Below are 19,875 nucleotides of genomic sequence, written 5' to 3'. Positions count from 1 at the left end.
CGCTCTACTTCAGGTTACTGTACTTTTGTTGGAGGTAACCTAGTTATTTGACGAAGCAAGAAACAGAATGTGGTTGCTCGGTCTACTGCAGAGACAGAGTATCGAGCTATGGCAAACGACGTGTGTGAGATTCTGTGGTTGCGGATCTTGTTATTGGAATTAGATCTTTACTGGTTGTCGCCCTTTATGCTATATTGTGACAACAAGGCAGCAATCGATATTGCTAATAATCTAGTTCAGCATGATCGGACGAAACACATTGAGATCAATCGATATTTTATCAAGGAAAAGCTGGATGACAGAATCATTTGTATGTCCTATGTGCGATCTGTTAGCCAGCTGGCAGACATTTTGACTAAAAGTCTTAGTTCACAATCTTTTTCATTTATTTGTGACAAGATGGGTCTTTACGATATCTATAACCCATCTTGAGAGAGAGTGTTAAAATGAACTGTAGATCCCTCTAATTGGGAATGTAATCTTCCTAATTAGAGAGAAATATGGTTGTATATAGTTGTAAAATTTTTAAATTGAGGTTTTGAAAATTAATAAAAGGGATCCTGTAGATCCTAAAGGAGATCAATTCCTCATTCCTTCGAAATCCCATCTTCCTCTCTTCTTTTGTCTCTCTTCTTCCGTCTCTGTTTGTCAACACTTTGTGACATATTCTGTTGCCATATATCAATCGCATGTCGGATTTCAGTTCATCGGAAAGCCTAAGGAGATCTGCTGTGACAGAGCTTCAGTTGGTTGTCACTGCTATATTTTCAGCCATTTTGCAGGCATGCTACTATCAAGGCTCTCAGGAGAGGTATGATACTACCTCACCACTGTCAGCCATTAGATCAAGGGCCCATTTGGACCCCAGATAGATGATATTATAATCTGATTTCAGATCGCTGGGGGGTTTTGGTGGTCCCTCATCTCTCTTTACCTGGCCCTGCCTTCTTAACAGCTCCCACTCGCACGGTCGATGAAAGTGATTGGGGCTTCCAAACTGCCAGGAAATTCCAAACAATGATACCCGTAAAACATCATAGGGGAAGTGAAATTCTTTGTACACGAGGGGTGGTGTAATAAATCAGGCATGGAGCGCACTGTATGTTGCGATTGGGCCACATGGCATCTACGTGAAAGAGAGAACGGAGCCTCGTTCCATATCAAGAGAACGGAAACGTGCCTATCTCCGATCATGATGTTCATTCAATGTTTGTCACAGTCTATTTTTTCAAATTTTGGCAGATAAAAATATTCTTCTATAGGAGGATTTTTTTTTTGCTTATCATGCTCTCTCGTTTTGCCATTTCAAATGCTGTCTATCTTTTTCCACCCTCGGAGACGCTCTCCTTCCTTTATGAGCTTCGGAGCATCCCAGGTCGATCTTGCTCTGATTGTTTCATATCATAGAAGGTTTTGGGCAGCATCTTTTTTTTTCCTTAAATTGCTTAACGACAACATGTTGGGCCAATCAGGAAATAAAAATCCCATAGCCCTTTTTTTTTTTTCAAGTAGTTTATTTATCACTATGTTTCCGTAGGTAGTTAGACGAAGTTAATGCCTTGGTTAGGTTCCACGAGTTCTGCCTTTGGTTTTGACCTTCGATATCCGATCATGATTTTCTAGTGTCGAAATAGTTTCCGACAATGCCTTTTCAGACAAATATGACATCATGCCTTCCGATTATGAGTTCCCACAAATTGAGTATAACATCCTAAAGCTAAGGATGGTCGTACAGCCGATTATGGCATTTTGTGAGCCGATTATGACTTTCCATGGTCCTTTTATGACATCCTAGAGCCCATACACGACATCTGATGGTATCTTTTTTGGATAGGAGAATGATATCCTGTATTTTTTTCATGATATCTTAGGTGCGGATTATGACTTATTGTAGTCGTAGGAGTTTCGTCAATATTTCATGATTTTCGACATTATTTGATGACTTCCGATACGGTTTAATGACTTTTTGTATTGTTTTATGATTTCCACCGATGTTTCATGACATCTTATATTGTTTCATATTTGATTCATCATTTTATGAACTTCATCAATATTTTATGACTTCCGATGCTATTTCATAACTTTCAAAAATATTTCATGACATCCTGCACTGTTTGATGACTTTCTGCATTGTTTCATAGCTTTTTGCATTGTTTCATGACTTTCTGTTTTGTTTTATGACTTTCTTCACTGTTTTATGATATTCGATAATGTTTCATGACTCTCTGCATTGTTTTATAGCTTTCGACATTGTTTTATGATTTTCTATTCTATTTTATGACATCCTCTATTATTTCATGATATCCGGCATTGTTTCATGACTCTTTGCACTCTTTTATGACTTTCGCCACTGTTTCATGATATCCTACATCATTTTACAACTTTCGGCACTGTTTCATGACATCCTCAACTGTTTTATAATTTTGGATATTGTTTCATCACTTTCTGTACTATTTTACAATTTTCTGCACTGTTTTATAATTTTCGATAATGTTTCATTAGTTCCACCAATGTTTTATGACGTCCTGTTCTGTTTTATGATTTCCTCCACTATTTTATGACATCCAACATTGTTTTATGACTCTCTGCACAATTTTATGACATTTGCCACTATTTTATCAATTTCTCCATTGTTTTTTGACATCCGACACTATTTTATGACTTTCTCTGCTGTTTTATGACTTTCTCAACTATTTTATGATATTGTGCACTGTTTTATAACTTCCTGCACTATTTCATGACTTATAGCACTGTTTCATTACTTTCGCCAATGTTTTATGATTTTTGGCACTTTTTTCATGACATCTGGCACTGTTTCATATTTTTCGACACTGTTTCATTACTTCCAGCACTGTTTCATGACTTTCGACAATGTTTCATGATATCTTCCACTGTTTTATGACTTCCGACATTGTTTCATGATTTCATGTTCTGCTTTATGACTCTTTCAACTATTTTATGACTTCTTCCACTACTTTTTGACTTCCACCAATATTTTCTGACGTCCTGCATTGTTTTATGATATCTTTTTCTCCATTTATCACACCCTATACTCTAAATTATTCTCCCAAACTTTTTTTGGTTATTTATTACATCTACAGCCCCATTTGTAACATCCTATGGGCCTATATTGACATCCTGTAATCTAAATACTTTTTCTAAAGCATTTCTAATGAGATTTGTGAGATTTTTATGACTTCAAAATGACTTTCTGTGCATAATGAATGATATCTTTTGCATAATATTATATTATATTATCTGTTTATGCATTCCATTTGCATTGTCCGACTCCAATGATCCTCGTGTATATCTTCTACATGCAAATGATAAAGTCAATGATACTATCGAAAATGGTTGTCTTGAGAATCTATCTTCTTTTAATGTACCGCATACAAATTTGGATAATGTTGACCCCCATATTGGAATAGAGTTCGATTTGGTAGTCAAAGTGTACAATTTCTAAAATGGTTATGCAAGAAGACTCGATTTTGGGATCACAACCGTGTGTAGTAGGTTAAACGAGAAAAAAAAATTATGTTTCAAGCATCTAGCATGCTGGAGGGAAGGAAAATTCAGCAAAAATTCTAATTCTATAAATCCTAAGGATACTAATAAAATTGACTATAAGGCCTCAATAAAAGCCAGACTTAATTCCATGATTGGTAAGTGGAGATTGGATGCTGTTGTTCTAGAGCACAATCATGAGCTCTCCATATCTGCCGTTGCTTATCTACGGTCCCACAGAAAGATCAGCATACCTGAAAAGGCTGAGATTTCTAACATGCATGTCGTGAATATACCTACACTTAGATATACTCCACCATTGCAAGAAGAAAAGGTGGTAGAAAACAATTGGAATTCACAGAGAAGGATGCACATAATTTCATTTATCGAGAATGTCAAAATCAGCTGAAAGAGGGAGATGCACAGTCAATGATAGTATATTTCACAAAAATGCAAGTTAAAAATATAAATTTTTTCTACACGGTGGAGTTGAATGCCAATGGACAATTTAAGACCGTGTTCTGGATCCATCTAAGGTCAAGAATGGCCTGCAATTACTTCAAAGACGTACTGACATTTGACTCCACGTATCTCACAAACACATATCAAATGCCTTTCTGTTCATTTGTTAGAGTTAACCATCATAGATAATCCACCCTATTGGGATGTGCGTTGCTGTCAAACGAGACGATTGAGACTTTCAAATGCGTGTTTAAGTTATGGCTGGATGGAAATGGAGGTCAAGTACCCAATGCCATTATCATGGATCAAGATAAGGTGATTGAGGCTGTGGTTAAGGATATTTTCCCGAATGCACGTCATTAGTTTTATCTTTGGCATATTTTGAAAAAGATCTCTGAGAAAATAGGTCACATATGCATAGCTCATCCCAAATTTATAGTTGAATTCGATGAGGCCATATATGACACTGTGATGATATAAGCTTTCGAAGAAAAATAGGTATGACTCATGGATAAATATGAAGAATGTAAAGTTGTAGTCTGGTTGTATGATCTTTATGAATGCCGGGATAAGTGGGTTTCAGTATATTTTAAAGATACATTCTTTGCAAGTGTGTCATATTTCTAATTATAGATTTTTAATCACTTAAAAATTAATATCCTCCATTTTAGTCTCTACGATTGCACCTAACAGTTTTATACTCTGTTCGTTGTTTTTGATATCCTTTATAAGAATATCATCCTCTCAGAGGAGTGAGAGCATTAATTACTTCTTCGATGGACATGTAAACTCAAAAACTATTCTAAAAAAATTCATCGATAAGTATGAGGATATGTTAGAGAAAAGATACAGAGCAAAAAATGAGCAGGACAATAAGTCCCTACAAATTAATGCTTTCCTGAAGACATCCTCCCCCTTTGAGAGACAAGCAGCAGTCTTATACACTAGGTATATTTTTAAAAAGTTCCAGAACGAGGTCCTTGTGATGGCTACATCGAATGCTAAATTAATTGTAGGAGATGCCAACTGTGCTGTATACTCTATTATTTGAGAGAATTGAAGTTATTGAAAATGAGAAGTAGATTGTCAAAAACTATATTGTTTCATGCGACAGTGAGTTGGATCAAGTCAACTGCGAGTGTTGATCATTTCAGTTTAGGGGATACTTATGCAGGCATGTCTTATTAGTCCTACATCAAAGGAAAGTATTTCGCATTCCAGATAAGTACTTCATAAGGAGATGGTGCAAAAATATAAGATATCGATTTGATGATTTGGATAAGAGCACCAGAAAGTCTAGATAAGTCAGCTTATCTTTCAATTACGATGTACTGTCCATACCAAATTAATTGTATTCTTATAGATATGCTGTCATGAGTCATTGGTTGATGAAGCTTGCAGAGATTGCATTGATGTCCGAAGATACATTTAATTTGGTGATGGCTGATCCAACTTCATTATTCAGAAGTGCAATAGACGCTAATTGTTTGGCGTAGGGAACTTCAAATCATCATATTAGAGATCCTGACAATATCGCCATAAAAGGATAGTTAAGAGAGAAGAGACTAAAGAAAGAGTCGAGAAGAAGTCAAAGAAAACAAAAAAAGGTGTGAAGGAGAAATTTGCTAATCCATCTGCTGAAGGACAAGGTAAAAGGCTTGCTGAAGGACAAAGGACTACTCCCCCTGCAGTAATGGAGGTAGTCCAGTAATTTCGTGCTTCCCACCCACCATCTTCTGATCTATTGTGGATGAGTTCAATATGCTTATATGTGCAGCCAACTTACACAGGAGAACGGATAAAATTAAATTATTTTTGGAGGTAGATCTTCTTGTTCAACTTATGCTTCATGATTTTCAATATCATTTCATGACTCCTTCACTGTTTCATGACTTCCTAGACTGTTTTATGATAACCTCCACTATTTCATGACATTCTGTACTGTTTTATGACTTCCAGTGCTGTTTTATGACTTCCAACAATATTTAATGACTTTCTGCACTTATGACTTCCGGCATCGTGTTATGATGTCGTGCACTATTTTATGACTTCTGGTACTATTTCATGACTTTCTGTATTGTTTTATGATATCCTGCACTATTTCAGAGTAGTCTACGTGTTGCATGATGATTGTTTACCTACATGGCAATACGGCACAATCGTGCATTTTATATTATTAGTCATCACAGGTAAGTGAGTACATGATTCCATCATGCTATCTTTGGCCACCATTTTTTCATTCAGAATAAGTTGACTAGCTTGATCAATGTAAACCATTCAAACACCGTAATAACAACGATCTTCCCAAATGCTGAATAAAATAAAACAGTGAACCAAAAAAAGCAGAACCAACTAGTGAAGCATTTTAAATTCAGGATCATTTTAGATGACTACTGTGAAATAGTAAATTTTTTCTAAGGCCTCAATGTAATGCTTGATTCTAGGAATGATAGATTTTGCTTGAAGTTTCAGCACCAAGACCATCCCTCTTCGTTGGTCATACACAATGACTCATACACAATGACTTGAGAGAGCAAAAAGTATGGTGATGCCATGCTGCTGATTTCCATCTCACTGCCTCAAGTCCTCATTATGATTAACATGGCACTTACTGGAGTTTTTGGAGGAAATGATGAAGCTAGAGTTGTTGCTTCTCTTGCTCTTCTTTTTGTACTTTTTTTGCTTCTAGTTATTCTTTGATATTGGGGAAGATGTATCTTTGGAGCCATTTGATCCCAAAGTTAGCTAATCACCAAAGATCAGAGAAGGAGGTGGGGAGGAGATTTTTGGTTTGAGATTTGAGATTTAAGAGGAGATGGTGAGATCTATAGAGGATGGACCCCTTGAAACCCTCTGAAGGTGCCTTGATGAACCCTTAAAGGCATGAAGGCCGCCTTGAAGGAGTGCCCCATCATAACATTTATCTCCGCCCTCATAACAATTACTTTTTCTGCAAAACAAAATTTATCTCCACCCTCATAATATTTTATGATATATGAAAGGAGTGCCCCATCAACTATAAACGGCTCCGTATCGACGAAAGCTCCAAATGGGGTATGCCTGATAAGCTCACATGAGTAGTAGAAAATCCCATTTTGTGGATATTGTGTACATATACAGAGGACTTACATGAGTTTTTAAAGATTTGAGGGGCCTTAGTTCTTGAAACTGTGGGGACCCCTAGAAATTTCACTATAACAAAAATAATGGAAATAAGTAATTATCCTGCACACGGGGTCAAAATTTGACAATACGATATCATGTTATACATCAAGCAATCAGAATGGACAAAGAGGATATAATAAAAACTTTGCAAGGATCGCTATTTGGCTGTACGAAATCATAGACGGTTAATGGAAGGGGCAAAAGTGAGAAGATTCATTACCTTCCTGGCTCAGACTTAACCCTCCTCTTTCACCAAAAGAAGGGGCATCATCTTTCCCGTAAACAACTACTACGGTGCTTTCTTCCTCCATCTGCTGCTTGTCTAGGCCTTCTTGTCCTGGATGCCTCCTAAACATGTACTTTCTAGTTGACATCAAATAGCAAAGGAGAAATAATGGCACATGAGAGGGATTGCTGGGAAGGGAGCAAAGGGAGAGAAAGGAGAGCAAACGATGGAGCGAAGGGATTGCTGGGGAGATGAAATGGGGTTTTCACTTTCTTCCGCTTCTTTTCTTCATTGCCCCAGGGGCAAAATTGACATCTCAACCCCATGAAAAAAATGATTATTGACGGTTCCTGATCGATGTCCAAGGCAGTTGAGTTGATTAGTGGGAATCGTCTTGTTGCATAATGAAAAAATATCGGAAGTCAAAAAATTGACGGAAGACATAAAAACTTGCCGTAAGTCATAAAACAGTGTCGGAAGTCATAAAACATTGGCAGAAGTCATGAAATAGTGCCAGAAGTCATAAAAAATTGCAGAAAGTCATAAAACATATCCGAAAATCATAAAATGGTGTAGGATGTCATGAGACGTTTTCGAGAGACATGAAACAGCGTCAGAAGTCAAAAAAATATTGTTGGAAGTCATGAAAAAGTATTGAATGTGATAAAAAACTGATAGAAGTCATAAAACAGCACCGAAAGTCATAAAATAGTGTCAGAAGTCAATAGTGCCAAAAGTCATAAAATAGTGCAGAATATCATAAAAAAGTATTGAAAGCCATAAAATAGTGCTAGAATTCATATAATAATGTATGATGTCATAAAATATTTGTCGAAAGTCATGAAACAATATCGGAGGCATAAAACTATACAAAATATCATAAAACAGTGCAAGAAGTCATCAAACATTGTCAGAAATCAGTGCAAAAAGTCATCAAACATTGTCAGAAATCATCAAACAGTGACGGAAGTAATGGCCGAAGTCATGAAATAGTGTCGGAAGTCATAAAACATTGACGGAAGTCATAAAACAGCATTGAAAGTCATAAAATAGTGCAGGATGTCATGAAATATTTTTGAAAGATATGAAACAGTGCTAGAAGTCATGAAACATTGCCGGAAGTCATGAAATAGTGATGGAAATCATAAAATATAATAGAAAGTTATGAAATAATATTGGAAGTCATAAAATAATGTAGATAGCTGGATGTCATAAAATAGAATAGAAAATCATGAAACAGAACAGGAATCATGAAACAATGCTGAAAGTTATGAAATAATACGGGAAGTCACGAAACAGTATAGGATGTCATGAAATATTGACGGAAGTCATAGAACAGTGTAGAAAGTCGTCAAACAGTACAGAAAGTGATAAAATAGTGCAGGAAGTTATAAAATAGTGGAGAAAGTCATAAAATAGTAGGAGATATCATGAAACAGTGCTGGATGTCAAAAAATAATGGAGGAATTAATAAAACAATGGTAGAAGTTATAAAACAGCATCGAAAGTCATGAAATAATGTCGGAAGTCATAAAATAAACGTCCAGTTTTAAATGCTTGCATCGTTTGTTTTATGGATGTTCGAGGAAGATTACGGCATATTTTTGGTGCATTGAATGAAGTAAGATGACCTTTGGAACATTTATAATGAAGTTTGACCTTGTAGTCACCGTAGTCACCTTGCTCCTCCCATATATAAAACACTGACAGAAGTCATAAAACAGCACTGAAAGTCATAAAATAGTGTAGGAAGTAATGAAATAATATAGGATGTCATAAAACAGTATGAGATATCATAAATCAGTGAAGAAAATCATAAAATAGTGTAGGATGTCCTGAAGCAATATCGGATGTTATAAAATAGCATCGGAAGTTATGAAATTGTGCAGGAAACAATGTAGGATGTCATAAAATAATGTAGGAAGCTATGAAACAATATCGAAAGTCATAAAACAGTGCATGATGACATAACACATTGTCAAAAATTATAAAACAGTATTGGAAGTCATAAAACATTGTCATAAGTCATGAAACAACATCAGAAGTCAAAAAATAGTAAATGAAGTTATAAAACAATGCTGTATGCGATGAAACAGTAGAAACAATAGAGAAAGTTATCAAACAATGCAAGATATCATGCAACAGTAGAGGAAATTATAAAATAGTACAATCATAAAACAGTGAAGAAAGTTATAAAACAGCGTAGGATGTTCTGAAGTATTATCGGAAGTCATAAAACAGTATAGAATGTTATAAAACAGTTCAGAAAGTCATAAAAAAGTGAATGGAGTCATGATACAATACCGAAAGTCATAAAATAGTGTAGGAAGTCATGAAACAACGTCGGAAGTCATGAAACAGTATCGGACATCATGAAATATTGACGGAAGTCATAAAACAATATAGAATATCAAAAAATAGTAGAGAAAGTCATAAACTACTGTAAGAAGACATCAAACATTGTTGGAAGTCATAAAACATTGCAGAAAATCGTAAAACAGTACTAGAAGTGATAAAACATTACAGAAAGTCATAAATAATGAAGGAAGTCATAAAACAGTGCACGATATCATGAAACAGTATCGGATGCCAGAAAACAGTAGAAAAATTGAGAAAATAGTGATGGAAGTCATAAAATAGTACAAGAAGTCATGAGATAAAATCGAATGTTATGAAATAGTGAAGAGAGTCATAAAATAAAACAGAAAATCATGAAACAATGCTGGATGTTATGAAACAGTGAAAAAAATTATAAAATAAAATAAAAAATCATGAAACAATGTCGAAAGTCATAAAATAATGTAGAGAGTAATGAAACAGTGCTGGATGTCATAAAACAGAGCAGAAAGTGATGAAACAAAATAGAAAATCATGAAATAATATCGAAAGTCATAAAATATTGATAGAAGTCATAAAACAGTGTCGTCGGATGTCATAAAACAATATCGGGAGTCATAAAACAGTGCAGAGAGTCATGAAATAGTATCGAAAGTCATGAAATAGTGTCGAAAATCATGAAATATTGACGGAACTCCTATGATTACTATAAGTTATAATCCGCACCCAAGATGTCATGAAGGGAGTACAGGATGTCTTTCTTCTACCAAAAAAAGATGCCGTCGGATGTCATGCATGGGCTTTACGATGTCATAAAAGGGTCACGAAAAATTATAATCAGCTTACAGGATGCCACAATTGGCTGTACGACCATCCTTAGCTCTAAAATGTCATACTCGATTTGCGGAAACTCATAATCGGACACCGTCAAAAATTATTTCGATACTAAGAAGTCATGATTGGGCATTTAAAGTCAAAATCGAAAGCAGAACTCGACATGGAATCTAGCCAAGGCATTAACTTCGTCTAACTACCCACGTAGACGCTGTGATAAATAAACTACTTGAAAAAAAAAAAAGCCATGGAGTTTTTACTTTCTGACTGGTCTGACATATTGCCGTTAAGTAATTTAAAAGAAAAAGATACTGTCCAAAATCTTCTATGACATGAAATAATCAGAGCAGTATCAACTTGGGATGCTCCGAAGCTCAGAGAGGAAAGAAAGCATCTACGAGGGTAGAGAGAAAGGAAATGGCAAAACGAGAGAGCATGATAAGCCAAAAAAATCCTCTCATTAAGAGAAAAAGTATTTTCGTCTGCAAAAATTTAAAAAAATAGATTATGACGGATATTGAATGAACGTCACAATCAAAGACGACGCACCTCTCTTTTCTTGATGCAGAATGAAACCCAATCCTGTCTTTCATGTAAATGCCACGCAGCCCAATCACAACATACAATGTGCTCCGCGTCAGATTTATTAGACCACCCCAGGTGTAATGTTAGGGCCCATCTGGCATTTACTTCCTGTCTTTAATTTTTAGGCCTAAGAAGAAAGATGAACTTGGCTGAACTAGGAGGATTATGAAACCATTATTCCTTTTAATTTTTATAGAATTTTTGGTAGTATTTTTCTTTTGATTTCAAAAAAGAGTGAAAAAGGAAAACAAGAAATAAAAGTTTGCGAAAACGCTATTTTCAACATCAATCTGACAATCTCCATCTGATATTACATTAATTTGGATAGACAAAAAGGAGAAGAAAAAAAGTATGACGACGCCAAACAGGCCCTTAGTTTCGTTGCATTGTAAAAGCCATATAGAAGATCAAGCACGTTTGAACTACAGAATTCCTGACTTATGAGAACCGAATGACGTTATAACTCCATTAGGCTTGGAGATAAATATTACAGAAGATTATACACGAGCACCAAAAAAATAGGTATGCCTCCCCAAGGCCTGGAATTATTATGAAAATCTAAGTGGTTACAGCATTCCACCTGTTTGGGTTTCGGCTAAGATAAGCTGATTTTGGTTTTAAATACCATGTCGCCCTCGTCATGTTCCAAATGAGAGCCCAAGGGTGCTTCGCGGGGTTCAATGCCAAATGCGTCAGCAGGAGTTCCAAATAAGACATAGAATGGTGCAAAATATTACTGCGAGTGGTACAACGGAAGTGGCATCATATTGCTGTTTCCGTGATCAAATAACCCTCGTTCAGCTGTTACCGCGGCAATGGCATAATGGCTATGGTGGAGAACCACTTGAGTCTATTCGGTCCCCACTTTCCTGTTCATCACGTCATGGTAGTATAGGAGGACGCACATAGGCTGCCCAAGAATGCTGAAGAAGAGCCAAAAGATCATGTTCCCCACCTGGCCAAGCTCAAAAAAAGTAAAATTTCAATTAAAATCTTCCATATACAAAAAAATTAGTAACATGAATATATTCGCAAGGGAAGAGAAGATGGTAGACAGACGATAGCGCCCATAAGGTAAATTAGAAATACATTTACCCGATCAACAATTGCCCTGAAATGAGAACATACCATACTGTTTGTGAATTTATGCTGGAGGTACTTCGTCAGGATGACAAGGGGAATCTGGCACGGAATTTATATAAGCGCATGAGCGAACAACACAGTCATCTTTCTTCAAATAACTCGAGAACATAAATAATTTATAGATTGCCAGGAAGATTTCATAATATATTATTTTCCATTAATGAAAAAAAGCTGGTATTCCTGTGGTTTTTATTGCGATAAAAAAGGGCAGAACCTATCGAAGGAACTTACAGCTAAATGACTGGTACAGAAATTTGAGTAGCAACCAAGACAACCAAACTCCAGAATTTAATAGGGAGTAATTCTTTGTTCACTGCATGTGGTGCAGCAAAAATGCACTGCCCCATCTTATTAGATCATATAGCCGCATTTAATAGTTCTCCTTTTTCATTTGAAATTTTTAATGACGAAAATACCTCTTATCTTTTAAAAAAATTATCAAATTATGACTTCTTGCGCAACAGGAAGTCATAAAGAGAGAACATTATCATCACTGAAAATTTATAAAATTTTTAAATAATGAAAATACCTATGACTTGTTGTCATGCATAAAGTCATAATTTGACAGCAGGATGACAAAAGAATAGAGATATTTTCGTCATTCAAAATTTTAAACAAAAAAGCAAAACTGCAGACACTAAATGTGCGTTGGAAAGCGATAGCTACGTGGCCCAATAAGATGGGACGGTATATTTTTTGCTGCACCACATGCGGTGCACCAAAGACTTTCTCATTTAATAAGATCAGCCTAATCCTTTATTGACTATTGTACTAATAGTGGGCCCCCAATCACTAATTTCAGCAAGAAAAGGTGTAGATAATGATTGGACATATTAATTGATCCAAGCAGACAGACAAAATGCTGCTAGTAACACTGATATTTGTTAATTTCTGCGAACCATAAATAGGTTAAAAAGGGTGCAGAGATAATAATCAATGATACAGCTATATGCACATGCAGATTGTTCACACTTACACCGTCGAACCTGGCTAATTAAAAAGGAGCTCACACTTACACCGTCAAACCTTAACTAAAAAGGAACAATAGTTTCCTACGGGACACCTTTACAGACATGTATGACCTGCACATTGCAAATCATCAAGCAACTAATTATTCTTAATCCATTGACTTTCCATCTACCATCTGTACTGTTTCAAAAGCAAATGGATTTGCATATAGCAACTAGTGCCAATTTCAATGAAGCTGTCAGGGATTCTCTGAACTGAGCTAACTTAACGAAGCAACAACAAAAAATGTGGAACTTCAAAGTGGAAAACATGTAAAGAACACTAATTAGTGGCTGCTGATAAGGATTGTCTGATGGCAAAAACAATTTGACGACCAGATACAGGTACCATGGCAGACTTTTATTTGCTGTATGAAAATTCCAAAGCTACTGTATCCTGGTGGAACATGTGTCCCAACTTGTAAAAGACCTTACCAATGAACTACTAGATTTATCATAGGATTCCGCCTTATCATCTATGCTATGATTGTTAACTTCAGAACTAGAAAGAACTCTGACAAGGTCAGCATAGTTCATTGAACTAAAGTTAGAAGTTAAGCAAATAGAGAACTTGATTTACTAAAGCAGACAAAGTGTATCAGGTAAATAATAGAATTCCTTCAAACGAAAGTATAATGCTGGGATGTTCCAAATGCTTTCACGAAAGCAAGGTATTATAAATTTACAAATACCTGAAACATTATCCCTATGAATGCCCAAAACTTGAATATGTGGCAGGGAACAGCAATGCATATCTGTAGCAATCAAGTTTATGCCAATAAATAGACATTGTATGACATGTTGAGTAACTAAATTTTACAGAAGAAAAATAAGAGCATTACTCAAGAGTAACAAGGAACAAGCAATAAACAAAACAATAGCTTAAAAACATAACCTATGTCACAAATGGGTTAAATTTCAAGGTACAATAAAAATGCATATTGTGCACAGTGCAAAACAATGTATACAGAAAGCATAAGAGAAAATATAGCCCAGAAGGACACAGAAGAAGGGGGCTGGGGGAGGGGGGTGGAGTTAGATGAGAAGACATGAGGGAAGTTCGATGGTTATAGTCATATCCAAAATAAAACTAGAGACCAATGCCAGTACAAAAGGCGATCCTTTTCTTCAACTGGTACAACTTCTATGGTTCCCTCTAAACCTGTAGATAACATCCACCTTAAAATTTCTTGTTTCTACAATGCTAATTTTGCATTCCTAGAACTCTTCTATGGCCCAGTAATCTAGCCACCGTGCATCATCTAACTCTGCTCTCAACAACAAGAAGTTACCACACAACTTTGGCACCCTCTCCACTCACTCAATCTGCTCTAATCTTATGACTTATTGCTTCACTTAATCCCCCCCATTTTTCTTTGTAATATATATCTGATAGTAAAATTAAATTATCTCAATACAATTCCAATATATCCAAGCATACCGAAAAAGGAACATAAATCAACGATATAAGCTATAATTGTACAATTCACAAATCCAAAAGCTTCTTTACTACAACTATTGGGTTGTATAGAACCTAAAGAGGATGTGTTATATGATGATGAGTGACATCAAGGTAGCAGACAGTTAATAAGACAACATCCATGTTAAGAAGGATGTAAAAATTAAGAAAGTGCAATATACCTCATGGAATATAGCCGAAAGGAGAAAGGAAATCAAAATAGCAACAGCCTGCAATGAAAAAGTCCAAAAAATACATGAAAATATAATTTTTTAAAAAAAGGACCTAGTTAGTTCAAAACCTTAATAAACGGACCTACACACACACACACACAGAGAGAGAGAGAGAGAGAGAGAGAGAGAGAGCTCATTCCTCTATCGTAGAAACCATACCTTTTCTTTCTAATTAACAAAAACAATACTAGTCATCATCAAATTTATGGTTATTGTAGGTCATTTGTGAGCAATGTAGTCTGTAATTACTTGCTTCAAATTTTAGACATTACAAAAACAATAAGAATAACACTGACCTTGTACAGCATGCATGACAACAACAGAATTACTATTAAATATTAACCACAGATTCTATCACCATAAGTTTCTAAAATCCAAGCATATTGATTGACAAATTGACTCAAGGATTTTTCTTTTTTTGGGTGATGTATCTAAGTCACAAGTATCCCTCGACCAATAGAAATTGCACCACTAAAGAACGCCACAAACCCAAAGGGAACAATATATATATTTATTCTTCTTTATTTATAAATTAAAAAGTTGCAAAATTAGCTGGATGAAGATATGTACTGAAAAAGCAAAGAAAAAATCATTACCTTTGGTAAGCCATTACGTATACAGGGAAAATATATATGACGAATCATCCATCTATGGACAGGCTGCAAACAATCGGAGTTTCATTAATGGTCAGCAAATTGTGTTCCACAAATCCACATTTCAGAGCTACAATATTAATGAGGCAGATAGCAGCATAAAGAAATGAAAGTTCAAAGCTACAATGCATCCACAAATAAAAAAAATAATACACAAAACATGTGTGGACCAACAAAACACCTGAAAACTATAAATTGACAGATGTCGCATGTTTATGTATAATCAGTCAAATCCTAATTAAAACTACAGCACCTCAAAGTATTATCCAGTGGCAATGGATCATGAAATGATACTTGATCTGTTTGCAGATTTTAAATGCAAGCCTCTCATTTAAGGAAAAGGCAAGGAAAATAAGGCTAACACATAGATAAATAAGAAAAACAAACTGCAGAGCTTAACTACTGCATTGCTTTTCTATATAGGCACCAAAGGTTTTATCAGGGGAGGAAGTGATGTGCAGAAAATGAAATAATTAAAGAGAGAAGAATGCAGAGATCAAAATAGAAGATGTCATTTTACTGAAAATAAGGAAATCAAAACTACCTATAGATGGATATGATCAGAGCAAATTTTATGAAAGAAGTAATTAACCATCAGATAACAATAAGCCTCATCCCCTTAGTAAGAGTTTCATTGATTTTCTCCCTATCGCTGAAGACAGATGGTTACATCTTTTGTCAACAGAAGATATTCCATACCTTTTTCCTCAACTTCACCCAGCTTTTTTTGGAAGGTCCTTCCTTCTGATGGAGATCAAGAACAAGTTGTGATGCATTGAAGGACTGCAACATTGGATGTTTCTTAAATTTAATTATAATTATCAATTTTCTGTTTTTTCCTGTCTAGCTCCTGCTGTTTTTACTTTTTAGTTTTAATTGTTAGCTTGATAAGGCCTATTTACTGTTTATGATACTGTTCATGCTACAGTAATAGTAAGGGCCTGTTTGGATGTCTAGGATTTATAACCTTAGGATAAAATTCATGATGGGATGTAGGTTTTGATCCTATAGGATTATGCATCAAATCCTTCCCATCCTCTGTTGAGATGATAAATTAGGATTTCCTCTCCTTCCCTTCTTCCTCTTCCTCTTCCCCTCCTCTCTCTACCCCTTCTTTTACCAAAATAATAAACTTATCATTATCAAAATATCATATTAATCATTATAATTATAAAATAATTCATATAAAAAAAAGCTAACATATCTTTGTATATCTTTGAAATTTAAAATTAAAATCTGATCGGATTCGAGGTGGATTTGGAATTTGCCCATCGTGTACCCGCTACTTGAATTTTATTTATATATATATATATATATATAAAATACATTTTTATAAAAAAATATAATAAGAGAGAATAGGGATTTGAACTCCAAATCTTTAGATGGCCTAACCACTAGCTTAACTAATAAACCACAGTTCACATCTATTTTATAATTGATTGATAATATATTTATAATGTTTATAAACTGTTATGTATAAATACCCAACAAAAAACCCTAGCCATCGTCTAAGCTTCCCTTCTAAGGACGTAAAAAAAAGAGATAAAACTGGGGGAAATCATAGGAAAAATCAACGAAAACAAAGGAAAAACGGAAAAAAATTAAAAGGTGAGACCTTTTCTCACAAGGATTGATCATTTTTTTCTTTTTCACTTCTTTTCCTTTTCATCTCATTCTCTTTTTTGAAGATCCGGGGAGAAGGAGAGACCTTGAGGGAGATCAGAGCATTTATTAGATTCCAATTGCGGTTTTCTCCCAAGCATATGGGACTTTGTCCGAGTTGTGGCGGTGTGTGGCAGAGGACGGTGATGAAGAGATCGAAGGCAAGGGCGTCAAAGGAGCCCTCACAGTAACCGGCGAAGGCGGCGAGGAAGTGGAGGGCAGAGGGAGGCCATCGGCTGGGGAGAGGGAGAGGAGGCAAAGGATGGCAAGGAAGGAGAAGGGCAGTTGGAGAGGGGGAGGAGGTGGAAGAGGAGGGTGGGGGAGGGGGAGAAGATTGCATGGGCGAAGAGGAGTCAAACATGATGTGGGTGGGAAGCTAGAGCCTGCTAATCATAGGTAAAAAATAATGACCTCTGAAGGTCATTATTTTTTTTCTATAGGATTAGCCACTTCCTATTGGTTTTTTATCCCATAATTCAATCCCCCAAATAGTGGCTAGGAAAGAAAATGGGATTTTTATCCATGAGATTTCCAAATCTTATAGGATTTGGGCCAATCCTATTCTTTCCAAACAGACCCTAAACAGTAACCATCCCTTGTTAGGGGCAGTTTTGGAATTCTAAAATAGAGTCGAATTAGGATTTCTGTTTTGTTATAAAAAGGGAATCTTAGGGTTTGATATAATCAGACTTCATGTAGATTATGAATGAAGGAATGGAATATTTGGTTTACTCCTGCAGTGTGATACCACAATGGATTCAAGGCCTTCAAAGACTTAGGTGTGCTTCCTAGGTCCCAAAGTGAGTCTGTGTTATCCTTCCTCTCCTTGTACTACGTTCTACTGCCTTCCATTTTGCTTCTGTTCCTTATTTTCTATGGTCAGGTTGTTCCATTGTTGCTGCCATGAACTAATCTGCAGTATAACGATGCTTGACGCTCATAGCCCGCAGACCCAACAACACAAAAAGATATTCCCTTGCCACTGTGCACTGCTAGCCATCTGTGGAAGACGAACAACCACCAGCCAGGATCTATTTTTACATCAGATAAGGGATGTCATCACAGCAGACCTTGTTCTGGTATTGTAGTGAGCCTAGCAGCCTTCCATCACAACTTTTGGATGATCTCTGCAAACCCTAACTTTTCTGCCCCTAACTAGTTTCTCAGATCTGGAGTACTGCAGAATTAAATCAGTTGTTGCCATGTTTGTTATTTCTCCTTGAATCTATCCTCATAATCCACCAGCAGACTTCTTTCTAGCCAAAAGTATAGCTGGAATTTCCAGCTACCTATAGGTTTAACCCTTGCTTCTCTAGACCCTATGACCCCTACTGTCTAGACTATCCTACATCACCTTCTTTCCAGAAACATTATAAAGTATATCCTTGTTCTGTAACCATGGCCTCCTATCTTTATCGCAGAGACCCATATACTGAACCAATCTACTATGACTTCATTGGTAATGCAGCTTATAGGCTTCCTATACATAAACTAATTTCTGACTTCATTCCAGTTGATTTTCCATCAGTTGGCAGTAAGTTGGTAATGATTATGATTTTAAATTTGAACAATAATCTATCTCAGGCATATAAGGAGAATGAAGGCAATGAACCATTTAATCTTGGCTATTTATAATTAGAATAGTAACATCCACAATAAACCACAACCATGTTGAGGGAGAAATTTATGAATATGCATTTACCTTGATAGCATTTACAACAGCATGCACGTGGTTCACAAATCTATTTTTTGCTTGATAGCATGCACAACTGCATACATGCATGCGCATGCATGTACATGCACACACATGCATACCTACATAATGCATCATGGATGCATACATGCACATGTATTACAAAGACAATTCAATTTCCAAAAAGGATTGATATGCTGCACTGAATGTATTTTGATAATGACACCAAAATACCTAGATGAGAAGTTCAAAACTTTAATAGTCATAATAGTGCTCAGAATCAGTATATCTTCCAATATCCAGAATTAGTACTCTATCTTTCAATATCCCATGATCACGTCATCATCCAACATGGAAAACAAAAGGGAAAAATGATACAAGAAGGGACTTGGCTCAGATCCCTGTTGATTCCATCAGATCTGAAGTTAGTTCAGGTTTGAGAAAGGCGAAGAGTCAATTTAGATGACTTTATGCTCAAGCTTCACAAGCAGATCCGCAAAAATTAAAACCATAATCTCTTGCAACATGAAAAAGAATTCACAAGGCAGTGAAGATGATGTTCAATTTCTGGGAAAGATACCTTTATAAAAATGAGGATAAGGAACCCAAAGATAAACAGACAATGTTGAGCAATAATCAAATTCTCCTATAGCAAGACTCCTTATTCTCTTATATAATAAATTTCTACTCTTGTACAAGTATCAGGCACAAAATGGAGTGCAAGTAGGCAAGGTGGACCTGTAGTAACCAATGTCAGACATAAGCTGGACCTAAAACCTCGTCAATTGGTTGGGTTTCATTTCTTTCAAATCTAGGTCCTATTCTCCACAAGGTCCCATATGGTTTTACCAAAGTGGGATGATATTGAACTTGACCATACCAGTACAAAAAAAGTTCAAATGTCACTTCGCC

General features: G+C 35.9%; 1 protein-coding gene and 1 long non-coding RNA gene across 3 annotated transcripts in view; both read right to left on the bottom strand.

Moving 5' to 3' along the window:
- Window positions 1–5,207: 5,207 nt before the first annotated feature.
- LOC140859094 (uncharacterized) lies at window positions 5,208–7,885 on the bottom strand. The gene is made up of 2 exons (XR_012142535.1): window positions 7,352–7,885; window positions 5,208–5,490 (listed from the first exon to the last, which is right to left on the bottom strand). It is a non-coding gene; the product is annotated as an uncharacterized lncRNA (long non-coding RNA).
- A 3,580-nt stretch (window positions 7,886–11,465) lies between these two features.
- The window catches only part of LOC105047997 (diacylglycerol O-acyltransferase 1-2), a 28,977-nt gene continuing 20,567 nt past the window's right edge, over window positions 11,466–19,875 (bottom strand). The window contains exons 12-16 of one of the 2 annotated variants that reach the window (XM_010927169.4): window positions 15,552–15,614; window positions 14,905–14,952; window positions 13,956–14,018; window positions 12,209–12,295; window positions 11,466–12,068 (exon numbers count right to left, since the gene is read on the bottom strand). In XM_010927169.4, the coding sequence (XP_010925471.1) occupies window positions 11,964–12,068; window positions 12,209–12,295; window positions 13,956–14,018; window positions 14,905–14,952; window positions 15,552–15,614 (366 nt within the window). In that variant the 3' untranslated portion in view covers window positions 11,466–11,963. The remainder of the gene's footprint in view (window positions 12,069–12,208; window positions 12,296–13,955; window positions 14,019–14,904; window positions 14,953–15,551; window positions 15,615–19,875) is intronic. The other variant, XM_010927170.4, reaches the window with a different exon arrangement.

The sequence above is a fragment of the Elaeis guineensis genome, chromosome 7 (assembly GCF_000442705.2).
Source record: "Elaeis guineensis isolate ETL-2024a chromosome 7, EG11, whole genome shotgun sequence".
NCBI lineage: Eukaryota > Viridiplantae > Streptophyta > Magnoliopsida > Arecales > Arecaceae > Elaeis > Elaeis guineensis.
The sequence above is the reverse complement of the archived record's forward strand: the minus strand, read 5'-3'. Positions and strand labels throughout refer to the sequence as shown.